Source organism: Lipotes vexillifer, unplaced genomic scaffold, assembly GCF_000442215.2.
Source record: "Lipotes vexillifer unplaced genomic scaffold, Lipotes_vexillifer_v1.1 scaffold211, whole genome shotgun sequence".
NCBI lineage: Eukaryota > Metazoa > Chordata > Mammalia > Artiodactyla > Lipotidae > Lipotes > Lipotes vexillifer.
In genome coordinates this window covers 1,215,812-1,234,206 of record NW_006774591.1, presented here as the reverse complement: position 1 = coordinate 1,234,206, position 18,395 = coordinate 1,215,812, and the positions used below count along the sequence as shown (strand labels likewise).

General features: G+C 44.1%; 1 protein-coding gene across 1 annotated transcript in view; it reads right to left on the bottom strand.

Annotated features, from left to right (window-relative positions):
• LOC103082552 (AF4/FMR2 family member 2-like) overlaps positions 1–18,395 on the bottom strand; it is a 416,027-nt gene that overhangs the window by 228,614 nt on the left and 169,018 nt on the right. Inside the window, exon 3 of the mRNA XM_007449388.1 lies at positions 13,619–14,479. Coding sequence (XP_007449450.1) covers positions 13,619–14,479 — 861 coding nt within the window. The remainder of the gene's footprint in view (positions 1–13,618; positions 14,480–18,395) is intronic.

Genomic DNA, 18,395 nt, shown 5'->3' with positions numbered 1-18,395 from the left:
GGGGGAGGGTGGTGTGGAATGGAAAGTTAACCACAGCTCTCCATTGTAGGCAGCTGCCCTGTGTAGACAGCTTGAGCCTACAGGGGAAAAAAAAAAAATCGGGGAAGATCATAGCAAAGTCCACAGCTATCACCACAAGAGAAATGCAACTGGTAATGTGTTCATTTGACTTCCAAAAATTACCAAATACAGAACATGATTTAATATTTAATATACTCCATAACTTACAGGAAATTTCATTTCCACTTCTATGATTTCTAAGAAAGTATTCAGCATATTTTCCCATGTTTTCTAAAGTACTAATAAAATCTCTGAGTTAACACATTAATTTTAAGTGGTGAATCAAAAAAGGCCATTTATAGGAAATAAATCCTTCATTGGAGCATAAGAAAATAATCATGATTTTTCATACAAAGCTTTGCAAGAAGCACTGTGCGAACGTTAATCAAATATCATGACATTCAAAGCCTGTAATATCATGACAGCATGACAATAAAAGAGATAAAAGAAAGAAACTTAATCTGCTTTGTGAAGACTTGGGTGTCAAAGAAAAGAATCTTGGGTAATGGTGTCACCAGCCAGAAACCTCAGAGTCCTTTTAGATCCTCTCCGCGGGCTTCCTCTCAATGGCCCATCTAATTAATCACCGAATCTCATCTAATCAACCTTAAAAATCTTATCTCAAAATCGGCCCTAATTCAAACTGCTAGCATTTCTGGCCTGGAATATTTCAACAGCCTGCTCAGTACTCTTTCTGCCTCAAACCTTACCAGCCCTATGACGACATCAACTCCCTTTCCCCTACTCTCCTGCCAATCCCCCACCCCCGCCAACGTGACTTTTCTAAAACATCATCTGCTGTACTTATGGCACTAGCCGTCTCCCCCTCGGGACTTGCCCGGTGGCGCAGTGGTTAAGAATCCGCCTGCCAAGGCGGCGGACGCGGGTTCGAGCCCTGGTCCGGGAAGATCCCACATGCCACGGAGCAATTCAGCCCCTGTGCACAGCTACTGAGCCTGCGCTCTAGGGCCCACGTGCCACGACTACTGAAGCCCGCGCGCCTAGAGCCCGTGCTCCGAAACAAGAGAAACCACTGCAATGAGAAACCCCGCACGCGCCGCAACGGAAGAGTAGTCCCCGCTCGCCACAACTAGAGGGAGCCCGCGCGCAGCAACGAAGGCCCAGCGCAGCCAAAAATAAAGAGATCAATTAATTAATTTTTAAAAGTCTCCTCCTAATTCCCCAAGCACAGCTGACTCTTTTGTGTCTCATGAATCCCAGGAGTCAACAGGCTCACTTACAACTTGATGTGGGTTTACATGGCAGAATGCCTCTAGGGCCACTTCACCAAGAAAACTTCTAATCACACTTCAAGAGCTAGCACTCAAGTTGCTTCTTCCTTCAAGAAGCTTTCCTGAACATTTCAGACACCCTTAGCCATTCTCTCAGCTCCCGCAGAATAGTGAACAGCCATCTATTACGTTTCACTGTGATTTTTCTGCTTTTGTGTCCATGTGCCCTGACTGAAGCTGCTTAAGATCAGGCAACATGTCTTCATTATGTCAGTCTTCCAGCTCCTAGCACAGTGGGTGCTCAATAAAAGTTAGTTGAATGAATAAATAAAGTCAGTCAATAAAAGAAGATATGAGATCTTATACGCGTTCTCTTCTAATGGATCTTTCCAACAATGCATATGATAATATTTTCAGATTTAAATCATCCCAATTCATAATATCATCAGACCCAATGTGAACAACTCAGAATGTTACACTTGTTGTTTATACGTTTGGCCTTGAGCCAGATGTTGCACTCAAATATCCAACAAAACTATTTTCCTGGAGATTTATTTTAGGTGGATTGTGGATTCAGACTTAACTCTCTGATGTGGGTCCTTTTTACCCATCAATCTTGCCTGGGAAGGGATGTTAGATCTTCCCATCTCCCCACATCTCTGAAGGCCACATTTGTTCAAGCAAATAGAGTAGAGCCGCAGAGAGATAGTTTGGGTGCCTCAGTACAAAGGAGAGACCAACTGGTGAGACTCCACTCAGGGTGAACGTCTTGATTTCATTTCCAGCAGGTGCCTGGGAGGGCATTTCTGGATGTCCCTTGGGAAGCCGGCTTCCCCAGTAAGTTTACATCAAGACCTGGATGAACAGCAGATGCTGAAAGGCAGAGGAAGGTCAAAGAACAGGTTTGCTCTAAAACCAGGGTCATCTCCTTAACCAGCTTCAGGAGGCATCAGTCCCACTGTAGAGTCTATGTGAATGGAGACCCCCTGGAACTGCAAGACGGCAGCTGCTTCCCCCATCAGCGACCTATTCAATGAAATTGCAACACAGTTGTAGCATTCTTCAATGGTACATACTTTAAGCAGTGAGCTATCACTGCTTATATCATAAAAAGCACGGCCCTTGAAACTCCAGCCAACCGCCAAGGCTTTACACAGTCCATTTCATTTCGACATCCTTTTTTTTCCATCAACCCACGCATTTCAGCTTGAAGCTTCAGCTCAACCTCATCTCACCTTTAAAACCTCAACAAAAGAGATCCTTTCTCCTATCACTCTCTCATTCTAAGTCACCTCAGAACCTAGTACTGCCCTGGAGGCTGGGCAAAAACTTCATGAAGTTTTTCATTCTCTAGCCTCCTCCTCCCAGAATTCCACTGCTCTCGCAGGTTCCCCCAGAGAGACACACGGACAACGGCACAGGCATATGTTACACGCGCATACACAAACACCCCACACACCGGCTATGAAGAGTCTATAGGGGCTTCCACGGACCATCAGCCCTTTCACCCCACTTAACCCAAAGTCACAGTCTATGCCAGAGGACATGCTATTCCTAGAATCTCAGAAATCCCTTCCACCCCACACCCAAGTCAAACACACACTTTGGTCCTCCCAGTCCAGAATCCTAATTGGGTTTAGACTAGGTTCTTCTCCCTCGATAAAACGATAGGACCAGAAACTAACACAACATTGTAAAGCAATTATACTCCAATTAAAAAAAAAAAAAAAAAAATGCCCTACAGGGGCCCCCCAAAAAAAAAAAAAAAAAAAAAAAAAAAAAAAAAGATAAGACCAGCTTCCTTTTACTGGTTATCTCTGAGATCATCTCTTTGCATCTGTGATTCTGAGCCCAGACCGGGCACGCAAATGGTCCCCTGTCCTAGGAGCTTAGGCACTCCAATTCTAAGAAAGCAAAAGAGAAAATGACCTTCACCCCATGAGTCACTAAGGAAAGAGAACCCTCCTGAGCAGAGATGTGATTTGTGGTGTGAGGACTATTTCTAATCCTGGGTACCAAGCCTTCTTATCCATCTGCCTGCAGGCCTGGAGGAGCCTCTCCCCCACCGGCCAGCTCTACCTTCACCACCAGCACCTTTCCTGGATCCAGGATTCTGCTCTCTGCAGGTTGTAGAGCTGACCTTCCTCCCCGCTCTTCTCAAAGCCATCTTCCTATGGATGACAGGTAGAGCAAGCCAATGTTTTTTGCTGCCTGAAGCTTTGTCTAGATCTAGCCCAGAGGTCAACACACTGGTTTGCAAGTCAAATGCAGCCAACGGCCTGTTTTGGTATGGCTCACAGGCTAAGAATGGTTTCTACACTGTAAGATGGTTGAAAGAAATCAAAAGAATATTTTGTGAAACATGGAAATAGGGGATATTTGAGTTTTGGTATTCACATATAAAATGTTATTGGCATACAGCCATGCCCCTTCATTTACGTATTGTCTATGGCTGTTCCCACACTACAGTGACAAGAGTTGAGGATTTGCCAGACTGTGTGTCCCACAGAGCTGAAAATATTTGCTTCATGGAAAAAACTGCCCACCTAAGCTCTACTAGCTCAAAATCAAGCCAACTGCATTAACAAATTCTTTTTTCTCTATTACTTAATTAGGAAGAAACCTTATAGCTACCACCTAAAGGAGTTTTAAAAATCACTTCTCCACAACTGTATTTAACAGTTTATCCACAAGTCAAACTGAAGAGATTAAAGAGAAGCTGGCTCAGAACCTTTGCGGACTAAACCTGAATTCAGTTCTGAGATGCAGAAGCCCACCTCCCTCTTGTGGACTGGCTCGGGTTTTTCATAATGAACACTACTGGCCTCCCTCCATTCCCAGTCTGGGCTGTGTGAAGAAATGACACTTCTCGTAGTGGGTTGACTCGTGTCCCCCCAAAACTCATATCTACCTAGAACCTCAGAATGTAACTATTTGGAAATATGGTCTTTGCAGATGTAGCTAGTTAAGGATCTAGAAATGAAAGCATCTTGGATATAGAGTGAGCCCTAAATCCAATGACTGATGTCCTTATAAGAAGAGGAGAGGATACAGAGAGACGTACAGAGGAGAAGGCCGTGTGAAGACGAACACAGAGAGTGCAGTGACGGATGCGTCTACAAGCCAAGTAATGCCTGGGGCCGCCAGAAGCTAGAAGAGGCCAGGAAGAATCCTGTTCTAGAGCCTTTTGGAGGGAGCTCAACCCTGCCAAATACCTTTTTGGATTTCTAGCCTCCGTAACTGTGAGAGAATAAATTTCTGGTGTTTTAAGCCACCCAGTTTATGATACTTTGTTATGGCCGTCTATGGAAAACTAGTATATCTCCCATTTCCAGACCCTGGTAAATTTTTCAAAGAACTTTCACAGCTAGCTAGTTCACGGATTCTCACAGTGATTTTCTGAGTAGGCAGTCGATGGATTCCCTGCATTCTTTTGCCAAGGTACAGGGAGACTCACCCATTCAGCATCTACGGATAAAAGCCAGGGACCCTTCCTGCTCCTTGCTAAGCACTCTTGAAATTCGATGATCTGTAAGTTTCTTCTATTACTATACTTGGGGGGCTCAAACATTTGAGAGACTTCTTACTCCTTCTATAACAATTATCTACATGGCCACTTCTAACTGACCCCTCATTCACACCTAACGTTTATCTAGAGGATGGTTGTGCTTCAGCCACAGAAATCCAGATTTTAGCTCTGTCGTCTGAGCATTCTGCTAAAGTCATCCTACCAAATAGACAAAAACTCAGAAACTTCATGAACCAAGAAGACGTCCTCTAACAAGCTGTGTCATATGTTACTCATTTAGGAATATTGCAGAAACACTACTCCTCACCATATTTGTAAATGAAAAACACATGAGTGTAACCTGCAATACCATATAGGAAAAATTGCTCTTTTGGTAGGTTTGGCCCCTGACTTCTGAAACATGAACCCATCGGGGGAATTTCAACTTACGCTGGATTCAGCTCATTATTCTCTTGCCCCTTACATGCCAGTAGAGAAGCTAATTTTAGAAAATTGAATTTCCATGGCATCATGGAAATGGCACTGATGACCTGGGTTGTAGTCCCAGCATTGCCATTTGCTGGCTGTGTGACTTTAGGCAAGTAACCCTTGGTGTCTCCCAGACTACATTTCTGCATCTGTGGAAGGAGAATGATAATAATCCCAGGCCCCGTGAGAATCAAAGCAAAATAAGATGGCTGGGGATTTGGGGGAAATGGGGAGATATTGGTCAAGGGGTACAAAGTTTCCGTTATGCAGGATTAATAAGTTCTGGAGACCTAATATACAGCATGCTGGCTATAGTTAATAATACCATACTACACGCTTGAAATTTGCTACGAGGGTAGACTTTGTGCTCCCACCACATACACAATCATTAGCATGACTGTGGAGGTTATTTCACGATGTTTATGTATATCAAAACATCAAGGTGTACAACATCAAGCTGTACACCTTGAACATATACAATTGTTATTTGTCAATTACACCTCGGTAAAGCTGGAAAAAATAAGATGATGTATATGAAAGCAACTGTAAACCATAAGTATAAAGGTAATAGGTTTTTGTTATTGTCACCTATATTATAAACTCTATTCGGTAACCAAAGCATAGCACTTTTAAAAAAGATAGTCAATTAAAGATCGTTTGCTTCCACGTCAATTAAAAAAAAATACGTAAGAGACTTACAACAGCCATAAAGAGTTTTATAACTCCTTTCTAAAGCCCTTCGCGTTCACTGTTTGGCTTGAATCAATATGGTTATCTACCCGTCAATTTTTCTTATTCTTTAGCACAGAATGTGAACAGTCTGTTTTTTATGACTGGCTCAGAATGTACTAAGCTAATCGATACATCCAGTGATAACAGGATGATTTGGAACACACGTAACAAAAGCTTATCGCCTTACTGCATACTGAATCTGTCAAAATATTTTCCTAGAAGTCATGTGAAAGCACAAGTTCTCCATCTTTCATTATGTTAGTGGGTGGTGACAAAAGGATTAGGAGGCTATTTCCTGAGTTCACAGCCTGGTGTCTTTCAGTGAAATGCAGCCTATAGCTGTTTATCTTTCCTTAAAAAATGAGTTGAAATATAATAATACTCCATGCTGAATTGGTATCCAATCCCGAAAGAAGATCCAATTCTAGTTTGCCCATATTGGCCAAGTCTTCAAAATTCCCCAACTGTTCTGAAGGTTGGGACTGAGAGGTGGGCAGACAAGGCTCACACACTCCAGGCTGTCAAGGCCCACACTCTTGGAGGGAGGCAACAGCTGAAGGACCTTTCCAAACAAGGTAGGTTTGGGCTTAACCACAAAGGCGAAGCACGCCCTCAGAGATTTACGGCTGGAAGGAACCTCACTGATGAGCTAATCGAAATTCCCCATCTAACGAGAGGCCTAGAGAGGTAAAATCACTCTCTCAAGTTCACGCAGCAAGTCCAGGCCAGAAGTGAAACCCACATCTCGGTAGACCTTGTTCAAACTGTACTTTGTAATATACCACACATCCCCTCACAAAGGATTACTAAGGTGATGAATAAATAGCAATGTTTTAAAATGTATCCTTATTAATGATGATTTTAATTGGCATAGTATAAAAATTAAAGGTTTTCTTTCAGAATAAGAATAAATCAATCTTTGCAACCAAAAAAAAAGAAAAGAAAAGAAAAGAAAAAGAAAAGTGTTCAAAGTGACAAGGGACCTAAAAGCACAGAGCACCAAGACTGTTGCACTGAAACCAAACAGTCTAATTAATTTAAAAAAATGGAATGCTGAAATAGCTGACATGGTTCCAGGATGCTGATGGCTGAATCACTTACATACAGCCTTAGAAAAGAAATATATATGCTAAAGAAGAGGACTTGAGGCGATGAGAGGGGGAAATAAAAAAGGACCCGGGCATTTGCACAATCTTTACTAGGCCAAAGTTGAGCTCTCTTCCCGAGTCTGACTAGAGAAAATGGAGGGAGAGGGGCTAAGGAAGGACAGGGGACGAGAGCATCGTTTGCAACAACCATTTCAGCACTGCTCTAGAAAGAGCCTTGGGAAAGCAGGCGGAGGGAAACCGATGCCTACAGAGCAAGAAATGAGATGTGCTTTCGGGTAAGGGAATAGAGAACGCAGGAGCTCAGAAATTACTGCTTGAGTCGGTGACAGGGATTGGCCTGAGAGTTCCTAGGTCACCACCCATGAAGCCCCTGGGACAGTGGGGTTTCAAGTTCAGCATCACAATCTGGACGCCACATCACCTAGGCATTCAAGACACTTAAGACTCTGGCTTTTTGAGCCCCATCTCACTTTGGTCCGATAAACCCTCAGTCACAGACAAACCGGCCTATGCTCAGAATATACCTTGCATGTTCTTGTCTCCCTTTTTTGTACCTGACAGTCTCTCCACCCATCACTGATTTGCACGCACGTGAACGGTCCTGCCCTGCAGTTCCCTCTTCACCTATTTAGGGTGAGTCCACCCAGTATTCAAGGTCAAGTTCAAAATCTACCTTACTGGGCTTCCCCGGTGGCGCAGTGGTTGAGAGTCCGCCTGCCGATGCAGGGGACACGGGTTCTTGCCCCGGTCCGGGAGGATCCCACATGCCACGGAGCGGCCGGGCCCGGGAGCCGTGGCCGCTGGGCCTGCGCGTCCGGAGCCTGTGCTCCGCGGCGGGAGAGACCGCAACGGTGAGAGGCCCGCGGACCCCAAAAAAAAAAAAAAAAAAAAAAAAAAATCTATCTTACTCCGTAAATAAGTTCATTTGTACCGTCTTTTTAGATTCCACATCTAAGTGATGTTATATGATATTTGTCTTTTTCTGTCTGACTTCACTGAACAGAAACAGACTCACAGACTCCGAAAACAAACTTACGGTTACCAGAGGGGAAAGGTGTGGAGGGAGCGATAAGTTAGGAGTTTGGGATTAACATGTACACACTACTATATATAAAACTACTGTATATAAATCAACAAGGACCTACTGTATAGCACATGGAACCCTACTCAATAGTCTGTAATAACCTATATGGGAAAGAATCTAAAAAAGAATGGATATATGTATAACTGAATCACTTTGCTGTACACCTGAAACTAACACAACATTGTAAATCAACTATCCCCCAATATAAAATAAAAATTAAATTACAGAATCTATCTTGCATTCTGTCTCTGCGAAACCTTCTGGGGTTACTGCTATGCGTCACTTTCTGGCGAGACACCCTTATGATTGTGACGGTGGTCTCAGCCGCCCCTCCCCAAGACACCTTTTTTTTTTAATCACCGAAATATGACAACCTTAAATAAATCCTCTCCCAGCATCTCTGACCTCTCCATCACAAAGAATGTGAGGCTCCAAGTTCTACTGGCATTACTGACTATGCTTTTCAGATGCTCGGCGAAGGCCACTTCATTCAGCTTAGAGGGACGCTAAAGTTGCAGGGGGGCGGAGGGCAAATGAAGAGAGGTGGTGAGGAAAATGAATTTTAATCCCAATGAGACCAAGCAATTGGAAAAGTTAGTCAAAAAGCATAAAGAAGAAAGCAACGACTATGCAATGGACTGGCAGAGAACATACAAAGCTTTCTGGATCCTACACTTCTATGGAATACATCTTAAGGTCAAGGTCTCTGCTGGCACCCTTGAAAGTGTGAGGCCTTTCCAAGGCTTCTCCATTCATTCCCAGTGAGGTGGGGACTAAAGCAGTGAGAGCCTTAGACTGAATACTATTTTATTTCCATAAGAATGGGCAAAAAAAGAAATTCACGATGTACATCAAGTGAAAAATGCTTAGCATGGGCTGCATACCGCAGCTGGATGGCCTTCCATTCTTGGAAGGATCTGCCTCTACGGTTTCTGTGTAGCCGCCCGGGCGCATCCAGCACCTGAATGTTAAGTTCCCACCGTTCTCTACAGTTCTCACACAAGGGACCTGAGCTTCCTATCCACGTTTAATAAATAAAGCTAATTACACCCACAGTGTTCACTGCATAAGATATCAAACAAGGCAGGCACAGTCACAGATGTGAGCAATAACTTTTCAGCTGGTTGACGAAGCTATAGCCACTAAATAATCTAAAGCCAAATCCCATCATTCATATCAGTTCCGTTCAACTTTTCGAAGAGGCTCCTAATTTCGAGGCAACTGGAACCTCAGTCAGATAGTCTTAGGTCACAGCCAAGAAGAGCACCTTGGAAAGCAAATGACCCTTTATGGGGATGACACTCCACACATTCATACTGTACTTAGGAAAGCTTAGTGGAATGAAAGCTTATTGGATGGAAACGCTGAACACATGATATGAATGATGGGATTTGGCTTTAGCTCATTTTAGTGGCTATAGCTTTGTCAACCAGCTGAAAAGTTATTGCTTACATCTGTGACTGTGCCTGCCTTGTTTTATACCCTATGCAGTGAACACTGTGGGTGTAACTAGCTTTATTTATTATACGTGGATAGGAAGCTCAGGTCCCTTGTGTGAGAACTGTAGAGAACGGTGGGAACTTAACATTCGTGAGCTGGATGCACCCGGGCAGCTACACAGAGACCGTAGAGGCAGATTTTTTTTTTTATCCTCACGAAAAAATAAGCAAAAACATCTGTAATGAAATCATGTATAAAGCTACACTTATTGACAAATTAGTTTCCTAATGAAACACCATCTGCAAGCAACCCTCAGTTTCCACTTGATATAAATAGGTCTTTTACTGTTTTCAGATGCAGTTCACAGAAAAGTCTTCTAAGTGCAACTGCAGAACACATCAGTCTTCTGTTTGTTTGTCTGTTTGTTTGTTTCCTGGAAAGACAGTGAATTAAGCTTTTAAACAAATCATCTGTTTCAAAAGCGTGCTTCCATTGAAAAGCTGACCTTTGGCAATAAAGCTGGATTTTATTAGTATCCTTTTTAGTTAGCATTTATTAGTATCCTTATTATCGGTACAGAAATGCTAAGAAGCAAGGCAAGTTTCAAGGATGGGAAGTAATTAAAATGTCTCCACTACGTACACAAGTGTAGACACAGAAACAAATATGGGCACACACACACATGCACATTTCATTCCAATAATAAATAGTTTTTGACCTCTCAACCCACTAATATCTTCATGTCTGCTTATTCGTGTATCTTAGAACGTGTCTTTTTCCTGGTCATTCGCCCCCCCCCCCCCCCACTCCGCCCAAATGCACTTCATGAACACACATCAGCCTCCTGTCACCTGAGCCAGGGAAAGAACTGGGAAAACTCAAAGAAATCCTATGACTGCTCTATGGACGAGCCTTTTCAGTAATAACTCAAAATAATGCTACCACTCATTGTAGATGGTTACTTTGACCAGGGACCCAGAAGCCCAGGCCTGGAACTCTTGGCGCCAGGGACTGGGGCTGAATTCTAATGCTAAGTGCTTTTGAAAAGCACATCAAGATTTAATAGGGTGAATTTCCAGACTCGGTCAGAGTTTCAGCCACATCAATTCCATTAGGTTCAAAGTTCCGTAAGGCCCCACCCTGTCTATATTTCCGCTCACGTTTTAATCTACACCCTTCTAAGTTCTCCCTTAGGCTGGCTAACTTCTCATTCCCTTTCCGCTTATTTTTGGTTTTCACATTGCCCTTGAAACCTGTATATTACTCTCCTGACCTTAGGGCCCTAAGCTTCTCTCTACCCCTCCTTCAAATCCTTCCTTGAGACCTGTATTTTAAAATAAGTACTTTCTTCATTGATCTCTCATCATGACTTCATTGCACCTGACCCTTTTTCAGACAAGGCTCTACCAAAGTCTGTTTGTACCGTCACTAAAGGCTGCGTACACATAGGCTGCTCCTTGGAGCATCATCACCAGAGCTGATGACAGCTCAGACTCTCTTTGGAAATGTACCTCTCATTGCTGTGCCCGAGCACTGAGTGAAAGCATGGAGTCGTTTCTGAATCTGGGTCAGCCGTGTTGAGAATGTATAAGAGAGAGGATTACAGTGGAGTGGATCTCAGTGGGTCTGTGACCTGTCACTCTGCCAATGAGCTGTTGATACAGGATAACAGACTTCTCGATGGGCCAATGCTACTTCCAGACCAGTCCTGAGTAACAGCACTGCCGTGTAAAGAAAGAAGAGCAGAAGAGACCAGGGCGAGAGAAGGGGCAAGAATGAGGTCCCACCTCCCACTAGGCTCCCCCTCTTTCAGAGTAGGTTGCTTTCTGGCTTTTAAGTATCACACCCCTGTATTGAGTCATCAGGTGGAAATTAGGATTTAGGATTTCCAAATGACCACGCAGGACAAGAATAGAGTAAGACACAGGCAGACAGAGTACAATTAAGGAAGTATAACTGAGGATGGATCTTCCATGCAAGTGTTCACCTTTGTTCGTGTTATTTGATTAACATTATGGCTTTAGGAAATGTAATCGAGTAACGATTTTTGAAGTTCATTCATTCAACAAACATTTATTGAGTATCTACTATGTGCCAGGCGATTGCTAGGCACTTGGGATACAGAGAAGAACGAGACACTCCTTGCTCTCAGGGAGCTCACAGTCTGATAGAGGAGACAGACACATAAACGAGTAACTACCATACAATGACGTCGGTGCCAGCCAAGGTGTATATGAGCCCCTCGGCAAGCCCAGAGAAAGGACTTTGTCATTAAGCCTCGTGGAATCAGGGAAGCTTTCATGGAGAAAAGTGACAACGAAGCAGACTTGAAGGAGAAACAGGACTTCACCAGGAAGACAAAGGAGGGTAGGGAGAGACATTCTAGGCTGAGGAGACAGCAGGCACAACAGCAAGGAAGCACGACAAAGCGGGACATGACGGGGAACCACAGGTAGCTCCGCGTGGCTGAGATCTCATCTGCACGTGAACAAGTCGTGAAGTATGAGGTCGGGAAGGGAGTATGAAATCAGAGAGTGAAGAGCTTTGTATGTGGGACTAAGAAACTTGGACTGTTTCCTGGAAGCAATGAGAAGGCATTGAAGAACCCAAAGCAGAGAGTGACATGGTCAGATCTGCCCGCTGGATCAGCCTGGCTGGAAGACGGTTTGAAAGAGAGGTGAGCCTAGAGGGAGGGACACCAGACAGGAGGCGGCCCAGGCAAGAGATGCTCACGGGCGCTTCGAAGGCGGTGAGGGTGAAGAGGTGACAGACTGGAGAGATACTTGGGAGGAAGCTTGACGAGACCTGATGATTGATGATGATACCGACAGCAAAACCGCCTGAGAAATGAAACAATACTCAAAACATGCACTGAGAAAACCCAAACCAAGGGCCCCCGTCCTCCCTTCCTTGGTGTTCCCATCGTCCTCTGGAGTCAGAGCATCTGCTGAGTGTGAATAAAAGAACAGCCATAGGGCACATGTGGTCAGACTTCTCTAATTCAGACACCACTAACTCGGACTCTGCAGTAGTTCAGACAGACTGTCTGTGAGTCCTACTGAGTAAGAATTTCAACCTACTTTCTTCCTCCGTGTCTTTTCAAGCCTTTAGTCACCAGCGAAAGCAGTGGTTTCTTCTGCAATCAAGCGCTTGAGGTGCAGCAGACAGCCGCTTACATGCTGGCATCTGAGAGGCACCCAATATATGCCCCCCACCCAGGGGCCACAAGGCCTGAGATCCAATCATTAGCGATTCATTCCTTTGGGAGAGGCTTTTGTCCCCCTGGACTTCTCTTTTATAAGGCAATGCTTCCTGAGATAGTTAAGACATTTAGGCATTCTAAACCCAGTGGGGTTTTGGCTGAGCACAATGCTTTTGGCTTTGACAGAAGGGATCAAGGTAGTACAAGAGGGTTAGGTAGGCATCTGCAGAAGAAGGTGATGCAGGAGGGAAGATGGAGGGACTCGGAAGATAATGTTAAGACCTTGCCAAGGAACAGCCCGGCAAGCGCTCAAGAAACTACGATTCTCAAAGAATGCCTTCCACCTCCGGTTCCAGCAAATCACACTTGTACATCCTTGTACCTTAAGGGACTTCTGCGTTTTATGTTTATGATACGCTTGCAGTTAGTGAAGGCCTAGGGTGACTCACAGTCTTTTCATGTACCTCATCCTGCTTAGGACCAATGAAAATCTCCAATGTGATTGATTTGTACAGAATATTACCACAAATGCATTCTCTGAAACTATCTTATAACTCCAACTTTTCATTCACTCAGACTGACCTTGCCTTTTGTCATTCCGAATTATGGAGATTTAACTGTATTTGCAGAGTGTTAATCAGTCAAGTCACAAGTGACAGGAGATCAAGACTCGACTCTGACCTTGAAGAGTCTCATCTACAGCTCAAGAAGGCATGAAACAAAACAAAAAGAAACAAAACAAAAAGTTTAAAAAGTACTTACTTCACTTGTTTGGAGAATGGTGAACTTTGGCAGTTTAGTCTTTGAACTGGGTGCACTGGGTTTGCCATCCAAGAGTGATCCAAATGACAGATTCCCAAAGCTGTTCTCGAATTCAATTGAAGGTTTCAGCGTGGGAGAGATGTCCGGGGCTTGGTCCTGACCATCCATGGGTCTGACATACGCGGTTGGTTTTTGCTGCCCCACGCTTGTTTTGCAGTAAACCCCTGGTGGGAAGTTTTGAACCACAAGGCCACTGCTGGGAGCTAATAAAGAGGAGGCAACTAGGGGAGAGCCAGGCGCCTGCAGTGTAAATTCAGATTCTTCTGGTGAGCTGGACTGAAAGATTTCTTTGAAAGTATCCCCTCCACTGGACTTGAGATTACCGTCTTCCTTTGCAGGTGGGTTTGACTCTTCAGCTGCTCCAACTTGAGGCTGATCAGCTGGGTAGACAAAGAAGTCTTCCAGTCTGGCAGGGGGCTGGTCCTGTGTTGACGGCTGCGTCTTGTTGGGCTGACTACCAGCCTGGCTGGCCGGTACCACGCTAGTGTTCTGACTATCTCGTGGCCAGTCAGGTTTTGACTTCCGGTTGCTGTGTATTAGAGTTGAATTCAGTATCACAACAGAAGGTGGAGGCATTGGTGCCGAGGAGTGAGGGCTATCCTGATGAGGTGGGATCATTCGGTTCTTTTGTTCTGGAAAAAAGCTTGGTTCATTTTTGTTGATGGGAGTCTGGGGCACGGAATTCTTTGGGATTCCCACTAGATGATTCTGATTAGAATGGTTAGTTAGCAAATCCTTCATTTCATCATAGTTTCCCAGCGTGTTCTGGACTCGGTTGGCAAGTGCATCACCTTTGTTTGTCTAAAATAACAAAAAGATGGGGGTGGGAGGAGAGAGAATGAATAGGTTTGTGTTTCCTAATGTTAATGTTTCATACAGATGTCCTAAGTAGACTAGCATACAGGGTTCTTTAAAATTCTCATGCTGCCATACAATTTCATACATTTCATGCGCTATGTAAGAGAAAAAAATCAATAACACTGTTGAAAGAGCCTCTTGGAATGAGCTGTGGGATTAATGTCCGTATACTCCCTGGCCTGTTCTTACTTAAACACGCTCATTGGGAGAACGTTTTAAATTATGTTGCTTACGAATTTTATTAGCAAAATAACTTATTTTAGGTCCAATGAGTTGAACTGTACATTCTACACCGTGATCAACAACTTCCGCTTACTGATCATTGGAATTATAATAGAATGTTCGACTTATATTTGTTCTTGACATGTCAGCCCTTTGTGCTCCATTGTACCATGAAAAAGCCTTAGCCCGTTGGATAAGGGAGTCAGTTAAACTGTGCTATCGGGACTACATTCAGTTTAGAAAAGGCAGGGGCTTAAACAACACTGAATTGAGCTAACTTATGACTAAAGTGAATCCACTTCCTTTTAATCAAAGACTGCATAAATTACTGGTGTCTGCCTACATATTCTGGGGGCAACTGTGTTTACATATTGATGATTCATACTCGCTTACTTTGAAATGGTGCAAACTGTTCATCAACAGTGACTCAAGCTCTCCTCTGTCTTTTCAAGGGTTTAGAAAAATTTATTCAAGAATTTAAACTGTTGGTTAAGTAAAGCAAAACAAAGTCTGATTTTCAAAGTTGGCAACTACACCATTCTATATGGAGAATCAACACAAGGACTTTTTAGGATTCTCTTTACCTGCCAAAGGTGTTATCAAAACCAGCTGCTGAATTCAGAAGGGGCAAAGGGCTGCTTTGTGTCTAGGCTGCACCATCCTGGCCCAAGATGTTGCAATGCAAGAAGGCTACCAGCATCCATGGAGCCATCGGGCAGCAGGGCCGGCGCCTGGGGAAGACGGCCACCCTGTGTGGCCTCCATGTCCCAGGAGTCACAGGCAAGCTCTCAATGTACAGGAGGGGGTGACTACGTCCCCACTGGTACAACCTCCACTGAAGACAGATGTTTAACATCTAAGGTTGCTCACACGCCCTTAACACCTGGTGTGTTGCCTATTCAAGCCTGGCATCTCAGGCTAAACCTAGGATGTATGGCTGCGTGCTGCTCTCTGCATGTCACGATGGGAGAGTGTGTGGATGAATGGAGGGTGAAGTGCTGGAAATGGATGAAATCACCCAGGGAAAGGAAACGGAGGATGAGAAGATCAGGCTCAGGAGAGAGCCCTGTGGAACGTCAACCTTTAAGAGAAGAGAAGGACCCAGCAAAGGATCCGGAGAGGGAGTAACCAGAGGGGATCGAGCTGGGAACCTCGGCCTTGTTATTACCATAATCCCCACATACTGTATATAGCATTCAACTCGGGGTCACGGGGCAAATCATATTCAAAGACTAAGGAAAAGCATGCTAATGATATGCTAAGAGGGCTCCATGGGGGATGGGGAGTTTTAGAAATCGAGGAAATATACGTCAGTTTTAGTCTTCTTATCCTCAGGAACGTCTTATGCTGCATCACATGCAACCTTGGTGCTGAAGGAGTGATGAAACAATTACAGTTCCATATAATCCTCAGCTGAATAATCACTCCATGTTCAGAAGTACATTTGAAAGGCACAATTTAATAGGTAGAGAAGGGTAGAGATCACTTTTATTCCCCGAAAGTCCCTAGGTTTGTCAGTTTTAATGGCAGAAATTACGTTTCAGCCAAGGCAAGAATAAACTCTTTGTATACAGCAGTCTCCTTCAACGGAGGTGCCCAAGGAACCGTTTGGGCAGCAGCCAAAACCGGCCTCTATTCAATCCCTAAATTAGAAAACAAAGAGATTTCATTGTGGTCAGGGCCCAGTAGAATTCGACGCAAGCTGTAAATACTTGCAAGGGCTGTGCTGGTCCCTCAAATAGTTTACCTCTTGGACCAGATGACTGCCTGATAAAAACTAATACCTGCTATCTTCAGGATCTGACCCAACAAAGGGAAACAACACCATTTCATTTCCTATTTTTAAACGCCTCCATTTATATTGTCTCCTTTAATGAATTAAGACATGCTTCCTTCCATTAGACAAAGAGAATTCTCTAACCTTTCCCTTTTTGCCTTAGCTACCAGGAAGCTCAAAGTTATTGACCTTTCACTGACAGTTCATTGATCATTTACCGAAAATTCTTTGAACTTTCATTGAAAGACAGTTCTAGAGAATCAGAACTTTGCCCCCAGATGTCACAGAGAACACCACAATACCTCAAAGTTCTGAGAAGTCATTCACTCTCTCTGGGCCAACATCATCAGGACCCAAGAACCTCAAGGCCCATTTGTTTGCAAGCAAGCTAGTCACATCCCTGTTCATATTTCAGCAGTAAATAAAAAGGACATGTCCATCTTATCTTCAGTGGAGAGACCCTGCTTAGGTTTTGACACCTCTGCATTTCAGTTTACTGTTTTACTGATCTGGGTTTCTGATGCATGCTTAGAATTTTTTTCCATCTCTAGATTTTAAAATATGCTTGAAATTAGGAGAATTTCTAAGCTGGCCAATGTCTAAAAATGTTGTCTACATGACTAAAATTAGACGAAAATTGAAAGCTCTCCAAATAAGTCTAGAAAATCCACCTCCTCCTGCATAGCGTCTACTAACAGTTATGCGTTCTTTTCCAGCACAAAACTATGAGCTTTTCTTCAAGGTCAGAGACTACCTTTTATTCATCTTCATGTCCTCAACACTTAGTACCATGTCTGATGCATCCTAGGTACTCAGCAAACTGTTGCTGAATTGAACAGAATCAAATTATAATTCATACCCTGCCTATATCAATAAAGGATTTGCAGTGGCTTGGAGTAAAGGGTACATAACCAGAAAAGCAAAGGTTAAGCTAACTTGGTTACTGTGACTGAACGTCAAATTGAACTTTGAGCTTCTCGATAGCTAAAGGCCAAAAGAAAAAGCTCATAGCTTATAGGATTCTCTTGTCTGATGGCAGGAAGCACATCCTAATTCATTAAATGAGATAAACGTTTGCCGGATACTGAAAAGTGAAAGGGAATTCTTCTCATTGGTTCGGTTACAAGGTTACAATAACCTCTGAACAGTAAAACAAGTCGTTTGTTCAGCACCAATTTTGCAGGAGATGCAGAGACGTTTTTCACATGGCTTTTCCTTATGATGACTAAAAAGCAGAACTGTGTTAAGGTCTAACTCGGTGAAGGCATGTCTGCACATGGAGTCACGGGGCCAAGTTAATAGGTCCAACCGTAGGGCCTTCCTGTAGACTAATGGCATAAGGGGTGGAGCTGGGATAACCTGGGGGGATGAAGGGAGGTCAATTCCCTTCAACTAGCTTCCTCACACAGCAATTTTGTCTCAGAGGGACTTGTGACCAGAGCTACACAGCAGATAGTTCAAGGCTGAGTTCGCGGGTGACACTTTCTGAGGTGCTGATTGAAGGAAGATCCGTAACAGACGTGCTGTGGCTACAAGGAGCAATTACCATGGTCATTCTAAAACACACACTGGTAAATTCAAAACACTCATGAGGCTGGGTTAGGCACAGAGGACACACAGACACACAGCCTCAAGAAGTCCACCACTCAACAATCTCAAAATAATTAACAGGGCTTCCCTGGTGGCGCAGTGGTTGAGAGTCCGCCTGCCGATGCAGGGGACCGCGGGTTCGTGCCCCGGTCCGGGAAGATCCCACGTGCCGCGGGGCGGCTGGGCCCGTGAGCCATGGCCGCTGGGCCTGCGCATCCGGAGCCTGCGCTCCGCAACGGGAGGGGCCACAACAGTGAGAGGCCCGCGTAC